Source organism: Cottoperca gobio, chromosome 3 (assembly GCF_900634415.1).
Source record: "Cottoperca gobio chromosome 3, fCotGob3.1, whole genome shotgun sequence".
In the NCBI taxonomy this organism is placed as follows: domain Eukaryota; kingdom Metazoa; phylum Chordata; class Actinopteri; order Perciformes; family Bovichtidae; genus Cottoperca; species Cottoperca gobio.
Window position 1 is genome coordinate 10,413,574 of NC_041357.1, and position 20,683 is coordinate 10,434,256.

The 20,683-nt window shown below is 37.7% G+C and overlaps 1 protein-coding gene across 1 annotated transcript in view; it reads right to left on the reverse strand.

The window, feature by feature from the left end:
- Positions 1 to 2,050: 2,050 nt before the first annotated feature.
- Positions 2,051 to 20,683, reverse strand: part of kcnq1.1 (potassium voltage-gated channel, KQT-like subfamily, member 1.1) — a 34,367-nt gene continuing 15,734 nt past the window's right edge. The window contains exons 6-17 of the mRNA XM_029426131.1: positions 16,986 to 17,126; positions 14,920 to 15,030; positions 13,676 to 13,771; positions 13,416 to 13,532; positions 11,383 to 11,521; positions 8,284 to 8,340; positions 6,739 to 6,868; positions 4,296 to 4,371; positions 3,551 to 3,645; positions 3,368 to 3,414; positions 3,205 to 3,266; positions 2,051 to 2,438 (exon numbers count right to left, since the gene is read on the reverse strand). Coding sequence (XP_029281991.1) covers positions 2,184 to 2,438; positions 3,205 to 3,266; positions 3,368 to 3,414; positions 3,551 to 3,645; positions 4,296 to 4,371; positions 6,739 to 6,868; positions 8,284 to 8,340; positions 11,383 to 11,521; positions 13,416 to 13,532; positions 13,676 to 13,771; positions 14,920 to 15,030; positions 16,986 to 17,126 — 1,326 coding nt within the window. The 3' untranslated portion in view covers positions 2,051 to 2,183. The remainder of the gene's footprint in view (positions 2,439 to 3,204; positions 3,267 to 3,367; positions 3,415 to 3,550; positions 3,646 to 4,295; positions 4,372 to 6,738; positions 6,869 to 8,283; positions 8,341 to 11,382; positions 11,522 to 13,415; positions 13,533 to 13,675; positions 13,772 to 14,919; positions 15,031 to 16,985; positions 17,127 to 20,683) is intronic.

Sequence of the window (20,683 nt, forward strand, 5' to 3'; positions counted from 1 at the left end):
TCACTTGGGCCTATTCTCCACATGGCCACTGAAGGAATGCCTGGACACCCCATGGATGGCCAGCAGGGAAAAGGTCACCATCTGGTGCCTAAAGGTCACTTGTGTAAAGAGCATCGTTTGAGCCAAGCTTTTGGCTATTTCTATAAGTCAGCGAGGAACAGACATGGCCACCCCCACCTCACAACCATAAAGGAATATCTGCTGCCTACCAGCACAAGTGATACACGGTTATAAAGGAAACAGGAACTTGCATATTTTAAACTTGAAAATGCAGCATCAATTCAAATCAAGAGGCAAAAAGAAACTGCACAAAAAATAAAAGAAAATCACTTTTTAATATAAAACCAGAACCTTTTTCTTCTATCAAACCACCTCTGGCAAAGGGAAAAGCTCTCACTGTGAACTGAAATATGTAGCTCATTTGTTTTAGTCACAGATTAATTGCCTTAAGGCATCAAACACAACACATAGACACTTGGTAATAATCATTTTTTTTTATTGCTACAGAAAAATATCTCTAAACATTACAAACACAAAAGTGAAAACAGTGAAAACACCACCTGATTAAACTAAAACCTTTCAAGTGAAGTACTGAAATGTGAGGCATTATCCCTTAAAGATGAAATCACCTTAATGTTTCATTTCACAAGAGTACAACATAGTGACTCACAGAACATGATGCCGTGGCAGGGGCAATGTCTTTGGTATAACTGTAACCTGAATATATTTAGAGTAATATTTTTAAAAAGGCAACTAATAATCCTACAGGGAAATCATTTCTAAAATACTTTGCACTTCAAGGTTATGAAACTAATGCTGATGCAATATTTTGGAAAATCAGTGTTGACATAGTCTTTGACATAACATGGTGCCAACATTCAGCAAAGATGCTCGATAGCTAGATAAAGGCAGTGTGAGTAGGATGACATGATGAGAATGGGTGAAATTTGGGACAGGGGAGTTGGAGGTGGGCGTGGTCACGTGGCCTCCACTACATTACATTCAGTGTCAACAAACAGTAGCATCACTCCTCCGGGTACCCGCAGCAGCGTTTTTTGCTTTTTGGCTAGATGTTCGCCGCCATGTGGAGTTATTTATCAATTTGCGGCACTTCTGTACATGGATAAAAAAAAAAACTACAGTAGTCATTGATCATATGAAAAAGAAAATAGAAACTGAAAGAAATATAATAATATAATTATTATAATAAAAACTACAATGATATTCAAACTAAAAATAAGTGTAGGAAAGTATGTTTTTTCAAGTTTAATATTATTTTGATTCAGTTCTTTAATTCTTTGGAATAAATCATTTATTTAAATTTTTCACTTTCATATATATTTTCATGTTTGAGTTCTCCATTATGTTGCTAGACAGAGGTTCTGTGTGAGCACATTTATAAGGATTTTATAAGTCAGTGTCAGTTTTACTGCAAATCACGGGAATATGGAATATAGAAAGTGTTGTATCATACTACCTACGTTTCCAAAAGGCAACATAATTGAGGAAAGTCCTCAGCCTCATAGCCCCTAGCTTCATAAATCATCGTCAGGCGACAGATGAGGGCTTACAAGATTGCATTTCGGCCAATGTATATTTCCTCTTTTTCTCTACACACGGACTGTTTAGTTGCGTACAACCAAAGCCTGGTCAAACAGGATTGGCCAATACTACTCCGACTACAAACGGAAGCCAGAACGCTACTGATACTAAAATGCTCTGTTGTCTTCGCGTTAGAGTTGTCTGTATCTCTGTGGCAGAGAGGGCAATAAGTGCAGTTAGAGTTCAGAGATTACCAGAACAGAGTTTAGCTACTACATTTAAACATTTAGTAAAACAGATGTCAAAAAAAAAAATATTTATATATTTATGTATATATATATATATAGATAGATAGATAGATAGATAGATAGATAGATAGATAGATAGATAGATAGATAGATAGATAGATAGATAGATAGATAGATAGATATAGATAGATATAGATAGATAGATAGATAGATAGATAGATAGATAGATAGATAGATAGATAGATAGATAGATAGATAGATAGATAGATAGATAGATAGATAGATAGATAGATAGATAGATATAGATAGATATAGATAGATAGATTTGATCCAAATACATTTTATGAATCGTACTAAAAAGAGAAAAACTTTGAGGCTGTTTGTTTCCAGGTTTCAGTACTTCTCCTCCTGACTGGTGTTGCTGCTGAGGGCAGGGTTGGGTCCGGCGGGGTTGGAAGAGACGAACGAAGGTGAGGAGGACAGCTGGTCGTAGCTCGGCAAGGTGTCCTGGCTAGGGACGACATTATACGTCCTTCCAAGCCGTACTCTCGTCCTGCCTCCACCTTCACCCTCACTGACGTCCCTCTGGTCGAGCAGGACGGTGAGGGACTCTGCGACGCGGTTTAGCGTCTGGTCCATGTGCGTTATCTATAGAAGTTGAATCAAATATTGATACATTTAAGCAAAATGTACTGGCTCAGAGTCATATGACAGTTCGAAGGAGAATGTTACAATCATGTCCTTTATGTCATTTCATTACCTTGTGTGTTACGAAACACAATTACACAATTATAAGTCGGAATAATACAGCACAGCTTTAAAAGCCAACATTATAAGCTCTATAAGCCACACCTTCACAACCATTTATGTTTTCAACAAAAAAACACCTTGTTATTTACAAAAATCATTTCTCAACCAACATTTCTTATTTAATTTTACATGGTTGAAAAGGCAGGAATGTGAGGAGCATTTATGAAGGGAGTTTTGGGAGGTTGACATTCAACATTTTAGTTTTTCTTTGTTTTGACACATTTAAAAAAAGAAATAAAAGAAAATCAACATCAAGGTTTATCTTTTTGTGCTTCAGAACTGGCACACGCTGTTAAAGTTTAATTTTTGAATCAACAATAACAGGGCCACATGTCTGCACAGATATTTCATATTACAAAGCCAGTTATTCTTCTGTTGCATTATCCACAACTATTCCCAATGTGAGTGTCTTTTGATAAGATGCAACTACCACTGTATGGTCAATAGAGAAGCTTATTTTCTACATTTTCAGAAACATTTAAACGAAATGAATACAAACATGGTCATGTAAATGTTTGAAATTGCTCTTTCACAAACAAAAGAAATGATCTGAAACTGTAAAACTCAAATAGGGAATATTGCTCCAGTTTTCCACAAATCCCACCTTGTCCTCCATCCTGTTGAGTCTGGATCCGATAGAGTTGGTGCCTGTGTCTTTGGCTCGGTCTTCAGAGGGAAGTAAATAATAAGAAAGGAGGATTAGGACTGTGGCTTGTTCCAAAGTTACTGTCATATATTTTCAGAGTACAAGAGGAGTAATTAATTACCGGAACCCGACTGGAACAAAGTTATCTTCCCTACAGAGTGGTCCAGTCTGAGAGAAACAAATGGGAGAGAAATAAAAATGTACACTCTCTGTCTGCATTTTCTCCATCATTCCGACACTCTCTCGTTTTCATGAGCTGTGGGGATCTAATTCATACGAAGCTGTTCTTAGTTAAGCACTTTACCTTCTTTGCAGCTCCTTGATTCGCACCATGAGGTTGAGGTGACCCTGGGAGTATTGCTCAATCACGTCCCGCACATCATATGGCTTACGAGCTTGCTACAAGGGGGGGAATGTATGTTCAGTATACACTTCTGGTTAGGTATAATACCTTTATTAATCGGTTTTAAATATTCAAGCATTGTTTAAGTGTTGGAAAATAATGTTGTATTATATTTTTTAAAAGGTGTTTCATGTTGGTTGTGTTCTTGGTGAATGTTTGCAGAGAATTTATATTACGCCAAATATTAATTCTGTGCATACAGTACATTGTATTCCCTTACTCATATATATATATATATTTGTTCTTAGTAGATTAACAACAAAATGAAGGAACACTGTGAGCCGGTTTAAGTAGACGACTTGCTGCAACAAACCATTTGCAATGAGGCTATACATTAAGCTGTCAAAGCTCTAACAACTTTTCATTTGCAAAGTATAACACTACTCCAAACTCTTGCTAGTATCAACCTGTATCCACCTGTAGGTCTGAATCTACGTTCCCCTGGGCCAAACTTTATTATCCTCACTGCCTAATCTCTGCTGCTGAGCTTAATGTTTGCTTATAGGGAGTGCGAAGTCACAGCGTAGATACTAAATAATAACTCTACCTACTTTGTACTTACTTCAGATAAGTTGGATTGAAATGTAAACATTAGAACACAGCACATGAGAACTAATTACTTGCTATAAAATGGTTTCTTATTTACCTGGAAATTTCTCTTGGATACAAAATAACGCATTCTCTGGATCACCCGGATGGCTTGTCGGTGTGACTCTGTCAATCTGTGTAAAAGAGTTTCATTTTGTTATCAGAGACAATATTAGAAAACAGAATAACCCTGAAAAACTTCTGGCTTCGTCGTCTTTAAACACAACTTAGATTTCCTTTCGACCCCTGCTTTATTTTTCTTGCATGAAACAACCTGTCGACATGACCTTCACACCCAAATTTAGGGGGAAATATTCAGTGCGGCACAGTTTCCTGACTACGGTTCAATTTACTTCAAAAGCCTCTCCCGTATGACTTTCTTTGAAAGTGATCGGTGTTTCTGTGTGTTTCTCTGAAGATCATTAACACAAAGCTCCAAATAATGGTAGTGCAATTAGACTCCATTATTATATTGTGGGAATAATTGAGGAATCATTACTCATCCATGTTCATTATCATTGAAAAGGTGACATACTGTATGTGAGGGGTGAGCAGCTCTTTGTCAAGTCTAGTAAAGTGAGACTAGAAGAACAAAGTATCTGCATGTCTCATAATGGACTTTTCATTGGCAATGCAATGGGTTGATTTTATAGCAGCTTTCGTAACATTTTGTCAAATTATGTATAATTGACATTTACAAATGTGCATCTTTGCTTCACGTTTATAGAGCGTTGGACGAGAGAGTCGACTCAATATGAAACTGAAGCCAGGGGCCATTAGCTTAGCTTAGCACAGAGACTAAAGACAAGGGGAAACAGCTAACTTTGCTAAAAGAAAATCCACCTACGATGACCCATAAAAAATAAAATGCGTTGAACTTTTACGCGGGTTATATTCTGAATTATTGTTGACTGGCAACCTTATAATGATGACAAGAGTCCAGGAAGTCATTAAGTGCAGTACATGCTCAAAATAAATGCTCAGATATGAGACTGGTGTTGAGCTTCTCATCTAACTCTTGGACAGAAAGCAAGTCAGCATAAATGTTGCACTATTTCTTTAAGATTTTCTTTATTAAAACCAAAAGTGTATGCTTTAATGTTCTAAAATTCAATCATGAGATCAGTAATATTGTGTTGGGGATACCTGTAGCTGTTGTTTAATACAAATACACCAGGTGTTAAAAGTGCATCTGCTGTAAAAAATACGGTTATTACTATTTACATTGAGAAGGCACAGACCTTTTCTCCTCCTGACTTAACTTCATGTTTTGTAGAGAACATTTTTATTACCAGTGTTTAATGCTAATCTTTTATTCCTCATTGTTCAAAATGTACTGCCATTCTTTGACAGAACGTTGTTGCATTTCTAAACAGTTATGGTGGTAACACTTCACTGTAGTAAGCTCTAACCTTTATCAGTAATTACTGAAAGGCCTGATGAAAACCAAAATTGTGCTTCAATGTATTTAATTAAAACTTCTGTCACACTTGACTTGACTTGGCTCAACACGCCCTCGGTGCATGAATGGAACAGCATATGCAGCTTTTGTTTCCTCTAGTGAATGGTACAACTGCTTCATGAGATAGAAAGAAACAATACAACATGAGAAACATGACGAATGTGTCTAGGAGGCTGTAAACGTTTACCTCCCACCTACCTAACAGCTACAATCCCAGGTTTTTTTGTTTCACTTTAAAGACTATGTCTGCTGTGTTACGAGAGGAGTCATTTGTGTTTGTTTGTAACGAACGTGTGGCAGTTTTTGTTAAAACTCTCAATACTTCAATCATCTTCAATTTACCAAAACATACAGGCCTGTGTTGTCAATACCAAGGCAGCTGTAGAAATATAACTTCTGTGAACAATCCCATGTGAAGAATCTATGCTGCATCTTGGATGTATTACAATGACTTAATCGAGCTTTCTCCATGACTTGGAATTCAATCTGCAATTCAGCTTAAAATCGAAGCCTTTTCACAGAAATTTCACAAACCTGGTAAAAACAAGCAGATGTTCTCTCGTCATGGATAAAACAAGCAGCGGTATCTCATAAAGGTTCAATTTAGCATGTGATTTGATGTGGCTTTTGCTACGTGAACAGCTGGTTACATATTTTGGAGTCAGCAGAGCACAGAGTGATCTTTGCCAACAAACACTGTTGAATGCAATTCACATTTTGCATTATTACCCCACCGTCTAGAAGAGAAATTCCCATGGGTCCAAACTGTCGGGCTATTTGTTTCACTTACTCTGCACTTTTATTACACTATAGTTACTTAACACTCATTTCCGGTCTCAGTCTCTCACTGTGCAAGTGTCTCAGTGTCTCTATTTCCCTAATGGAGAATAATTTCACAGCAGAGAATTCTGCTCTCGGGTTTGGCAAATTACAAAAGTTTAGTTAGAAAAAAATACAAAAATACATGCAGGCTCGTTATAATACACTCACGCATAAACATGGCATTCACGCATTTGCATTGCAACGGTGGTAAACTCACTGTGACATCGAGCTGACAGGAGCCAGCTCACTGTCTCGCTCTGACTCCTGCTCCAGGTCATCTGCAAAGCTACAGTTCCTCTGGAGGGGGCGGGTAGAGTGGACATCCAAAAGTCCGGGGCTTCTTTTCACTGCACGTTCACACACGTTCACACACACACACACACACACACACACACACACACACACACACACACACTAGACTTTAGTTATCAATATATCTGTGCATCCAGAACATTCAGAGATGCTGCTGATTACGTTTTGCTGCTTTATAGCTTTGGACTCAGGTCAGCTTGAGGTGTGGTGATTTATAATTTAATTGATTTAATTGTTTTATGTTGTTCTCCTGCTGCACCAATGTCTTACAACACCCATCAGGAAAACTGAAATAAATGAGCCTTTATGTTACATTAGCTTGCTGAACTAAAAGCACAGCCAAAGAAAATGGCTGAAATAGAGAACAAAATACATTTTCAAAATCCTGGATGCTTTGGGGGGAACATTATGACCCTGTCTGTGTGATTGCCTGCTCTGCTTAAGAATATGACACAACTGTCATTTTCAGATGGGAAAAAAGATGTGAGTTTACAGCCACGGTTATTTTGTTAATACTGGGAAAGGTGAAGGTGAGTGTTAATAGTGCTTAATTGTTTCATTTGGTTTTTATTTCCACAAAACCCAGGACTTAAAAGGAAAGGTTTATTGACTACTTGTCGTTGTTTGCTGGGCTCATTTTATTGTAATGTAGCAATTACTAAATAATTTTGCTCAACCTTACTGTGAGTACATAAGAGTTCATTTGCAAAAACAGATGAAGGCTGTTCTTAAAATGAATATACCAACACCAGTGTGATTGATATTCCCTGGAGTGCACAACAAAAACCTGATTTAAGAAAATTAACAAAAACTAAGATATCTTATCATAACAACCCAACACTAGATTGATAGATATTCCCTGGAGTACAAATGATTATGATGATGATGATGATGATGATGATGATGATGATGAGGATGATGATGATGATGATGATGATTTAGAAAAAATAAATAAGTTGCAAATGAAGCCATATTCTCTTTCTCTTTGAGGACAGAAAAATACTATGAGGTTGGTTTTAGTTTACGTCTGAAATGTGGTGATATGAGTCGGGGCTCAGTTGGTTCTTTAAAACCCAACAATGTGGAAATAAAAATGTATAAAAAGTATAAATGTGCTTTAACAACTTGATGGGTTTGTGTGATACTCCACCACATACAGTATGTTGATCTATGAATGATGTGTTGTTTTAAAAATAAACAGCTTTAAACTCGCTTCCCATGATTTTCCTAATACATAGTACACATTCTCTATTTTATTCAAATCTATTAAACTGTTCTAAACACAAATCAACTCAGATCAACTCAATCCGTTAGTACTCCTATTTCCAGTGTGTGAGAAATCAACACTTCAGTCTGTAGTTGACTTTACACCTGACCTATGTGATGCAACTATTCACTTCTGCAGAGACAAAGCAACCTAAAAAACAATCATATTAGCACATGTCGTTACCTGGAGGCGGTGAGCTGAACTGAAGGGAGGACAAAGACGTCCAGGACTGCTGGCAATCTGAAGCACAAGTGACAAGAAACACAAATGTGATCAATGTTTACCACAGGACAGAAAAAGGACCACAACAAAGATGTTAGTCACAAACTATGGTGCTAAGCATGCACATTTCTATTAATCAGTCACATAATCACTCAAATGTAACAGGATAAACAACAGGAAGAAAAAAAAAGATGGTGTTAGAGTATTAGAAGAGAAAAAGGACGAGGCTGTTGAAATGGACAGTATGAGAGACGACAGTAAGTGAACTGAGGACAGGTGCAGGATGTGGACACTAACAGCTGCTCACCACATCCTCCCAAAGTGTGGGATCCTGCTCAACCAGGTACAAACAAAACATAGAGAGGAAAAAGGACACAGAAATAGGCAGTTACATAAGATTAAAGGAGAAGATGAAGAGACTACACTGTATATACACACATGTACTGAGAGGCGTTTCTGTCATTTACCCTCATTGGTAAAAGTGGGGCGGCAATGGCCAGACCCATGTTCTTACTCGGCTTTCATGTATATCTCAACTACACACCTCACACCTCATCTTGCACGATTGTGGTTGTGAAGCTATCACAGTGACAAAATCTGTCCACAGACAGACATACATTTATTCACCTCACCACAACCCCTAACTCTCACTACACGCCGGCATCATCGCTCCTCTAAAACAGGCCCAACAAAATTATAAACTTATTCAAGGTAGGAATTACATTAAATGTGTTTAAGTGGTAGTAATACTTGCACATCTGCTCACAATCAACTTGAGATGGATCTATGGATGTATCCAGTCTAATAATTAACTACAAGTCAACATCTCAGTGAGAAGTATAGATAAACCCACAAATTTAAACTATGACCGAAATGACTGAAAGTGAAAGACACAGGTTATGTTTTCTGAAAATCCATTCAGGACAATAATGTTAGCTGACTCTGTAAGCAGCAGATCACTTGTGTATCCAGCCAATATAACCACACACCAGATGGCAATGTGGCAATTTAGATAAATGATTCATAGTTAAAAGCAGCATGCGCTAGATGTTAGAGGTGCAGCACGACCTGCAGAATCTATTTAGCTTCAAATCAAAGACACTGATTTTCATTGAACGTGAAGCAAATAGACAAGCATACATCTTCACAACATGAGAAAATTAAATTCTGCTGTTGTACTGAGGACGAAGTGCAAAGCAAAATCATTTGCAAAGCTACATGTTGGTGGCAGAACTGCAGTCACGTATCCAGGCAGCTTTTCAGGTTACCAGCTGGTGTAAAATAAAGGTTATATAAGCACAACAAAGAGTTAGATCCACTAAGATGTTCACATATTATAGGCATGCTAAAAGTATCCAGATGTATCTCTTTTTGACTGTGCTCTCTAGTATCTCATTTTGTTCATCTATGAACAGAACGTCCATTAATGGCCTCCATGTTGCACAGATTTCAAAAGGTAGGGTTTACAAATACATGGATAATGCAAAATGAGGAGAAAACATTAAGGGACACAATCAAGGATGAAATGAATAAACATAGCAGATTAAATTAGTAACAAAAAATGAATGAGGTGATTTCAAGGATCATTTTGTATTAGCGTGTGTTTGTTGCTCTGGGTTAGTGTTCAGGCTTGATGAAAACAGCACATTTACTTTTATTCCAGAGAAGGACAGTCAGAAGGTCGCTGGCGGAGGATCATTTGTGCTCTAACTCACATTTGTAATGTGCTGTCTGACTGTCTGTCTAAATCTAATCTCTATTTAATACTTAAAATCCTTGTTTCTGCACTTTGTAATGGAAAAAAAGGGATGCAAGTAACTCATGGCTGGCAGGAATATAAAGAGATGCTATAAAGAGAATTTATAAAATGAAATGAAAGATGACTACAATGAGATACGAGGGCCACATAATATTTGAGACATGTGTTGACCGGTAAAAGACTCACTCACTTGTCTGCTGTGCACACACATGTTGTTGCTCTTTGCACCAACAAATGGTTTTTATAAAAGTGTAAAAAGTATTCATATAGTAACACGAATTTGAGTCTACAGCCTCACTAGTGGCTCACTTTTGTTATTTTTTAAGCGTAAATGCACTAGGTAGAAATGACTTCACGTCCAACCAGTAAGCTTCCAACATGTAGATATATTTTGCGACAATCAAGCAAAACTACAATTGGAAAATACTAAAAGAGTTATAATACGATATAGTATAATTATAATACAGTATAGTCTTAGTGGTCCAGCCTTTGTTCCTGTTTCTTCCCAGCTTGTTCTCTGTTCTGCCTGCCTGCCCCTTGTCTTCTTAGCTTGCCCTCGCTGACTGATTGCCTGTTGCCGAACCCATACACAGTTGATTGCTTTGAACTGCTCTCCCTGTAAGTCCAAATCTCTGTGTGCTGAACTGTTACCGCAAGGTATTTGTAATATAAAAGTCAAGAGATTCTGTTAATACATCATCACTAATTTTTCTAAAAAGTACAACCAATTTAAAATGTATTGACGGAGACATGTGGAGAGAGACAGCACGCATGCTGCCTCAGATGGCAGTATATCATTTTATACTATCCGCTCTCTTGTGTGGAGTTTTGTACGTTCAACAGTCTAATACTGGAGTTCATGCTTATTAATGCAACTTCACGTTTTATTACTGCAATGTGCTCATCCATCTTTAATGCCTGGACTTTGTCCTCTTCCCCTCCAGTGGCTACGACTGAGGCTCAAATCATCAAACATTTCCTTTTTTACTGTAACATCACTGAATATGGTTTGCAGCCAGTGTAGCATCAGGCTTTTCTTGTCATGCTTATGTTCACCTTGAGTGACATTGTGAGAGTCTATTTAGATTTGAATTAAACCATGCACAGGAATTAGAAACTCATTAACTCGTATAACATCTACATCTAAAAAAAACTCTTTAGATTTTGGCAAAAATGTGAATTATTCAGTGTCTTCTTCAATGTGTTCTGTTGTAAACAAGGTTTTTTGCACTGACTAAAGCAGTACACAACCTAGTGCATCAGAGATAAGCATATTGTACAGTGTGTCCCATATTGAGTACCTGTGCCCACAGTGCTGTAAACATCTGAACTCAGATCTCGCCCACTATCAAATACAGAGTCGAAGGTGATGCTGGGAATTGTGGGAGAAGTTGGACCGTTGTCCTTGTCACTGCTCTTCAACTTCCTCCTTATCTTCACCTGCCCAAGAAATGCAAACATCTCAGCTCAACAAAGTGTTGCTGTGGATAGAAAAACCATGTTTTTTTACATTACAGGTCATTTAGCAGACACTCTTATCCAGAGGAACTTTCATTAAACTGGAGCAACTCTGGGTTAAGTACATTGCTCAGGGGTGCAATGGTGGTAACCTGGTATTGAACTCACAACCTTCTAGAGTTTTGTTTGGAAGGCGTACTAGACCACTAGGCCATCACCAACCATGTTCACTTTGTGGAAAGATTTGAAAATGTAGACATACACATACTTATCAGCATAATATATGATATCATATGGCCAAAATAAGTCTGCTTTGCAGCGATGTTAAGAGCCTGATTGTCTGTAGTTGCTGACTTTATAGCCAATGACACAATAAAGGTGTCGTCTATGATGTAGTTTTCTATTTTTGGTCAATGAATGTTTAAAGGTTGAGTTCCAATTGGATTGAGGGTCTAAGTGCAGCAGCACATAAATGGCTGTTTCAGTATATGGTTCAGTATGGTCAGTAAATTTCTATTTTATATCTAACATATTGTATATTGCTGTTAAGTTTATTGTAATTTCACAACTTTAAGGGGAGACCCTGCAAAGTCTAGAGGGAACACTTTTGACACATAAACAACATTTTTAAATGAATGCATTAGTGTGGGCATGGTCTGATACCCAAGTACCAGTAATATTGAATAATCAATACTAATATTGAACCTCTGCTGGCTGTCTTAGTTGCATATTCACTTTTTTCTTTTCAGCCTTAGATTCTTATGCTTTTTCCCCACAGAGATTTCATAACAACATTGACACCTGTCACATTAATGGGGATAATTCTTCAAATGTTCTATAAGCAGCATGTAGAGCTTTAATATAGCTATTTGTTATGTAAAGATATAGTAGAGTAATGTTGTCCTGAGCAGGGAATGAAGTCTTCCTCCCTCTGTGTGTGTTGTAATCCAAGTTTCTCTGTTCTTTGTTTACGTAGCCGGTCTGGCAGCATGTGCATGTTAGTGCATGTGAGTGTCTGTGTGTGGCTAGCTAATCACCTTTAGAGGTTCTCAATACAGCATTTGATCATATCTATGATTGAGGGATTGCCTCCACACGGCTCTCAACATGGTAATGGCTGTGCCGGCAGCTAGCAGCTAACGGTGCTAACCGCGCTAACAGTGCAAACAATGGCAACATGGCCGACAGAGCTAACAGTGTTAACCTGAATAGATAGAGTGACCAGACGTCCAAGTTTATAGTGGCCTGTCCTGGAGCTGTCCCCGGAATTTTTTTACTGAGTTGCAAAATGAAATAAGATTTTCCGTAGCAAGACAGACCGGGCAGCAGAGCCTACTGTTGACATCTCAAAGGTGTTGTGCTTGTTTTGGCTTGTTTTTTACTTTGTTTGTTTTTTACTGTTCTTATGCTACTACTCTTCCTTTTCTAATAACTACTTGCTCACGCTAGTTTTTCACAAAAATGCTGTGGAAAACTCAGCCATAAGCTAGCAAGTTTCACAACATTACCACAAACTTATTTTCAAGCAGTGCAATCCTGAAGAAAATACGTTATTCTAAGAAATATACAGATTAGATTGGTTTAAGTATGGTATTTGATTACAAAGTCCATCATCAAGTTATTTTTTTATTATGTTGTTCTGTACTTCACTTGCCTAAACGCAGAGAAACGCGGAATACAACACACACAGAGGGAGCGTCACTTCTGCTGTTTTTTGACTTTGATTTAGTCCAACTGTGGCACTACACTATCAAAAATGTACAACAGTATTGCAGGGCTGTTGCTTCATATTCCATTAGTTTTTGCTTTAGTTTACCTACACTGGAAACTGAGCATGAGAAGCAGTTACAATGAAATCTATAAAATGGTTACAAACCGATTTCTTGGGCTTGGGGGTGGTCAGAGAGGAGGCGGGGATGTGGGATTTCTTTTTCAAAAACTTCTTGAATGTGACTGAATCCAAGTTCTCCACTGCATAACATCTCCATGATGTCTAAAGGGGCATGAAAAAAGCAATATATTGGTTGGACAGGAAATAAAGTAAAGGAGTGTCTCAACAATAAGACTGGGGCTCTGAGACGGTTCACTCCCCCAGTTGTATGGTTGTTCTGTTTGTGTATTTTCTGGTCAGTATACCTGAATGAGACAGGCAGCTGCAGGGATCTGTCTGTTGAAGTGTTTTTGTCTTTGTTTCTGCTGTACCTTTAGGGCGAAGCCTGAGCCTAAGATTCCCTGTGAACAAAAGCACAGCAGAGATCCTGCTTATTAATTCTGTTTTAATGACTCACTTACAGGCAGCAGCGTGATTCAAAAGACAGAAATAAACAGAAAGTTAAACAAAAATTAAGGAATAATCGTCTGTTTCATGCTGAAACATTTCTCTATTATTCACTTTGCTTATTAACAGAATTGAATGGATTGAAATGAATTACGATGTTAATCACTAAAGTCTTTTCTCAAGTAAAGTTACTAGGATACAAGGATGATTTAATGTTGTGCAACGAAATGCAGTTATAGTCCCAAAAGATACACTATAGCCTATAGCAGGGGTCTTCAACGTTGCACTCCCAGCCAAAAAGGTTCCCGACCCCTGCACTATAGGTAGTGTGCAAAAACGTGACAAAACTGTGTGACGTAGGCGTGCGACGCCATGTTGGTTGGAAAACAAATCAACAATGGCGTCTAAAGCGAACAACAACAGCAATACAACTCTGACTTCTTCAAAGTATTCTGACTCTCTGGAGTCCTCTGCAAAGGCAAGATTCAGAGAAAAAGTCCAAATGTGCGGCCTTGACCCGTACACGCTAAAGCCGTCGGATTATATTGAGGATTTAGATTCATTACCGCCGATTCAATATCCGGATATTGTGAACTACCTTGTGCAACAAACGTCGTGGGCAACCAACGCACAAATGAAGGCATACAAGGGCTTAGATGCTTATAATGTCTTTGTTTCTGGCTGGGTTGGTAGTCTTCTTACCAAACCACTGAAAGATGACAGGGTGCTCGTCCGTGCCGTGTAAATCACTCTCACTGTGATTGTATGGCTGGATTAAGCGAAGCATGTTCTCACATTGGGGCTTGTCAAGGTCCTTACAGCACTTACGTCACAATATTATGAAAGGATGTGTAAAGTTCTCAACACTCTGTTAACAGTTATCCTTTTAAATCTTTGCAGCAGCAGGTAAAACAAGTGCGATTCAGATTTGTAAAATGGTTTTGTGGTTTAGCTAAACACTTAAGCCTAAATTACGCACATTGTGTTTTCTTTATACATACTTACATACAAACTAACTACACACTTAGTTCAGTAGGAATTCATCTGAAGACAACAGTAAACTGCAGTTTAGCCTGAATCAGTCATTTCTCTTTCAACTTACTGCAGGCAGAGCAAAGAAAGAAATGGCAAAGACTGAGAAACAGGACGCAATCGTCTTTCCAATCCAGGTTTGTGGCACTTTGTCTCCATACCCAATGGTAGTCACTGTGACCTTTGAAAGAAAAAAAATAATTAAGACAAGAAGCTTCATTCTGGTAGTTTCATTATGTAAAACTAAACTGCTGTTAGGAATGTTCCAACACAGGACATTTAGTTAAAAGCAGGAAACAATAAATAGTATTTACAGCAAAAAAATATCTGTAACATTTTTTATCATTTTTGGAGCAGCCGCAGATTTGTATATTCGACACTTGCTTAGGTTATGCTTCAGTCACTAAAATAAGGATGTTAGAGTTGTAATCCTAAAGACTTTACTTGACTTGAAAGTAAGAGGCACAGGGGTGCTTTGAGGTTAAACACTAACTTCAGCATGCTAACATGCTCACAATGACAATGCTATCATGCTGACGTTTAGCAGGTATAATGTTTAACATCTGAGTGTAGCATCTTAGCATGCTAATATCTACTAATTTAACACAAGGTTTAGGTGAGGCTGATGGGAGTGTCATTTGTTTAGCAGGAATTTAGTCCTAAGCAAAAGTATTACACTAACAAAAAATGTGACCTGATGATGGCTCTACAGGAACATTTAAGACGTCGCCAAAGTTATTACAATTCATCCCGAGTGATGGAAGTCTTTGCCACATTTCAAGGTAATCTATACAATAGCTGTTCAGACATTTCACTCCAAACCTAAATGTGAACGCCATGCCGCTAAAAGGAACATCAGGGGAACACCAAAGCCAGGAGGCTTGATTTTTTTGGAGACCATGAATGTATGTAAAGAATTTCATGGTAATCCATTGGACATTTATTTCAGTCCTGACTAAAGTGGACCCAAGTGGACATTGCCATAGAACTAGCGAGGCTAATAAAAAACATTGGAAATACTTTTTAACTAAATAAAAACACTGCAAGCACAACTTCATAAAGGAATGATCAAAATGCTGATGATTGACATGTAAATGATTTGTGAGAGCTGAGGTTGGTTGTGATTATTTCACTTTGAGCCTTTGCTGTAGTGCATGAGGCTAATTTATTCTCTTACACTCCAAACACAACTCTGACCTGTTCACCCCTCTGACTCTCACTTACATATTAATGCACTGAGAGTACCCATGACAGACTGTGAGTGTGTGAGAGTGGACATAAAACTTAAGGTATATGGGTAAATATTGCAAATACACCTTCATTTATATGAGAGTAGTGGTTTTGTTATGTGTGTCCATTTTTTAATATCAGAGTCTGAAGTTTCCAAGAAGCAGAGTGGGTGGTGACTTATTGTCTGAAAATACACTTATATCCTGTATTCTCTGCACTATTTGTTTTTACTGCTTGTATTAGCAGCCCACTGGATGTGCCCAAGGGTTTTCGCACAACTCCTACAAGTAGTACAGATAAAGCGATTCATGTTTGACCTTTCACTTGCCAAATATTGTTTTCAAACAATTCAGTCAAATCTTACTTTTGGCCAGATGGGAAAGTTGCTAAAACAATATGAAGAAAATAAGTCAATGACATTTTCTTTGAAACATGTCAATGTTAATGTTAGAAAGATACTAGGGATGTGATGTTGTGTGAATGTAACATTAATTACAGGACGATAGCAAATCTTGAATTTAAATAAGTAAAATGTATTTAATCACCAAAGTTGACTTAATTGACTGGTCATTAAAGGACTGGTTTGGCATTTTGGAAATATTCTTGTTTGTCATCTTGCTGAGAGTTACATGAGATGATCAATACCACTCTCATGTCTGTCAGTTAATCATAACGCTACAGCCTGCATGTGGTTAATTTAGCTTAGCTTAGCATCAACACTGGAAGCAGGGGGAAACATCAAATCAATCTTCTCATCTCAAGTGTATTTCCCAAAATGTCACTCCATTCGTTTGATAAATTATCAAAGTTCTGCAATAAAAACGCAGCCAATCAAAGATGATCATATCCTTCATATATCAGACATGTACAATAACAGTGGTGAACAAAACACACAGAGATTCTTACCACTCCCCACCACAGGGCATCAGCATAGTTTTCAAACTCGCCGAAGCCGCTGCCGTCGACTCCATCTTTCTCTGCCAGGTAGACAAAGTACGAGGCGAAGATCAGGCTCAGAAAGCCAATGTATAAGGTAGTGATCAGCTCCTGAAATGCATATGCACAAATGCATGACATATTTCAAACTCAATAAACAAAATGATCATTTCAAAGAACACAATAAGATTATATGATATATCTGTGAACCTTTATATGCTCTCTCACACAATCCCTCCTGATTGCCACAATGTATCAGCTACTTTACCAGTTCACTGCCTGGAGACTAGTGGGGCTGTGTTTGCTATTAATATGACATATGGGTGTGAATATTCATGTAAATGTGCTGTGAATGTGATGATTATAATCTTTTTCTGAATATCCTGCTGTCTCTGTTGGCTTGATCGCAAACTAAAAATGGATTCACACTTTAAGCTCAGTAGCTACTTATCAGTTTAGTACAAAGATCCTATATTTTTTTCTATAGGATTCAAGGATCACTCAGAAGGATCATTCAAGGTCATTATGCAACACAGGACTGCCCAACAAAATGCTGTTGTAGCCTCGTCTATTCTGCTATAGTCAACAAATCCCATGAAAAGACCAAAACCAACAATATGTGATACTATTTCTCAATGCTGGGGCTCTCAGCGATAAGCCCATTTGCTCCTACTGAAGACATAAATCTTTAAAAATGGGTGACAAATATATCATTTACATTTTTTAAACGGCTCTGAAATTTCCCAAAACAGCTTGGCATTACATTTCTTTCACAAATGTTTTTTGCTATTAAGTATCTATGTCAGCAGAACGATGCATGTGGGATTTTCTTTAAAATAAACTGCAGTGTAATAAAGAAACATGTCACCCGGTGCACCGGTGTGGCTCAGTGATGTGTTTTTAAGTATTTTACAACTCGATGGCACAAAGGAATAAGTCACATCAGGCTTTGGCTCCCCAGATAACACTTGTTAGTGCGATCAATTCATTGTTGATTTTGGTCTTTTCATGGGATTTGCTGACATGCAATCCACGCTAAAGTATGCATAAAATAATTGATACAAACATTTAATAGTCAGATATAATCTATTTAGAATTTCTCCATACCTGCATAATGTATGTCTATTTGGTATATATGGAAGTGTACAAACTATTGAACACTTATGAATATTATAGTCTACAACAGAGGCTAGTACAACACAACCCCTGAGGCCTACATTATAGAATTAAATCAGCACCTCTGACTCAATCGGAGAGGTGTCTGTTGTTGTTGTTGTTGTTGTTGTTGTTGTTGTTGTTGTTGTTGACTGCCTTTGGACTTTATTTGAAAGAGATTATGTTCCATTCCCTCGGGAGCCTTATTTGTTGAATTGTGTTTGTTTTAAACGAATATGTAAATCGGAACCTGTTTCATGCCTGGATGTATTGCGTAAATAAACAACAACAGAGCAGACACCCTCTCTGCAAAGCTGCGTTCTTAATCATACAATCCTCCTTTTTTTAGCACCAGTTGTTTTAGCTTAAAATCATCTGGTTGAAATTTTATTTGAAAGCAGTTTTGTGAAGTTGTAATATTCTTGGTCTTGACTTAAATGTTCACAAGATCTTTGTCAACTAATCTTTTGATGACTAACATGTCCAGTGTTTATGTCAACTAAAACTAGAGTGTACTAAATATAAAGAGTAAACTTCAAGAGTAAAATGTCCAGAGTTGTAGGGTGATAAAAAGGATGAACTTTCAACTAACATTACCAAAACTAACACAGCTCAGGACTAAGACTAAAACTAAAAGCTGACAAAATGAACACTGCTTCGTTAAATATAAATGTATTCCTTATCTTACATTAAATAATGTGAAAGTGCAACATGAGTAACAAAACATATCTGTAACATCATGCTTTATGCAGGAACCATAAGTGTAACTCAGTTTAAACTACAAAAGTAATGTATGTTCAGTAATAGTCACTGGGTGGGGGTCGATTGGATTCAGATGGGAACTTACTGGTTAATTAGTTTGAAGCCCAGACAGCTGACTTGCCCCTCCATAAATAAGAATAATTATGAAGCATGTTATTGCCGATTCAATAAGGAGCTGCCTGTGATTTGCTCAGAAGGTCTAATTGGGCTTTTCTCTCATTCTGTCTGACTGTAATTGTACAATTTCTTTGTGAAGGAGCTCTTTAAGTAAATGTTCTCTCTGCACTCACCTACAACATCATTTAAACTGTGTTTAACCGCTCGGAGTGCCGAAGCACTCATTGTACTAAATCGGATTGAATTCCAGATGAGTGAAATTCATATTTGTGTCTCGGCCCAAAACTGTCACTCCCAGATTTTTCAGAGCGCCACGGAGGAGCAGCAGCAGATTATACTAAATAAACCCAGGGAATGGCTGTTTTGCCTCTCTTGAAATTTCATAAATATATTCCTTAAATTACCCTACACAAGTAGTGCGTATAGTCCATTGGTACTCACAATCTGAGTCTGTATTTCTTCATTTGACTAAACATTTTTTTCTGTTTGGGACATTTCTGGGCATCAATCGGTTGGCAGTGAATATGAGAGCCTGTAACACCTTTAACTAACACTTGTTGCAACTTAGAAGTTCAGGTACATCTACCAGATGTTTAGTAGATGCTACAGCTGTGACCTGGCAAACACATTCAGGAAACATTTTGCTTCCAATCTGCCAGCGAGCAAATTATGTTTACAAGCCAAAAGCCCAAGAATGCTACTTGTGTGCATTTAAATGCTGTAATAACAAGAAGACTGGACACTGATTAAAGGGACTGAAAGTCCATTAACTTTAGCTGTTAACACAGAAGGGCTGCAGTTTCATTTGCGTAGGTAAGATAAATATTCAGGTCTCTTGTTGAATTAACAGTCAGAAAATCTCCAAGGAACAAATATTGGAGGTACTGCACAGAAGCATGCAGCTGGCTGATGGCAATTTGACCTCTATTGTAGCCTACTGCTTGTTTTATAATAGCATACTGTATTTCCTTGAGCAGGGCTTTTATCAGGTGGGGGGGGGGCCTTAATGTATAATTATTTTATAGGCAAAAACGTAGTCTAAAGTGAACAAAGACAAAAGAAAACATGAAAGTACCAAGCACTCACGGAGAAGCACCATTTACATAACAAATATAAGCTCCTGATGCATTTAAAACCCAATCAGGACTAATAATAAACTTGCTTATTCCAAGGTCTATTCCACACTTACCGTCGCCAACTGCCTGAATTTGTGTGAAAGGTCCACATTAAGGTCCATCTCAAACCGGCAAATCTAGAGCGCTCACTCGCCACTGTAACCCTCATATTGTCTACACCAGTGCTGACTTGTTATCCTCCACTACCCTGAATGCATCGGAAATACAGGTTTTGGAAAATGGAAGAAACATCATATGAATTTAAATTCCGTCTTGCTAATATTATTTTGGTCATGCACGTTGCCTAAACCACAGGTTCTCAACCTGGGGTTCAATAAATCTGAGGGATTTAAAATATATTTTGTGGAATATTAAAGACGAATGTATTTCTGCTATAAAAATGTGCATTTTTCTGACTTTCTCATTTTTGCTAGTTTCTTCTGAAATATTAGATGTCACCTCCAAAGGCTTCTGAAAAGTAATTCAAATAAACCGATCTGAGAAGGACAAAACAAGAAG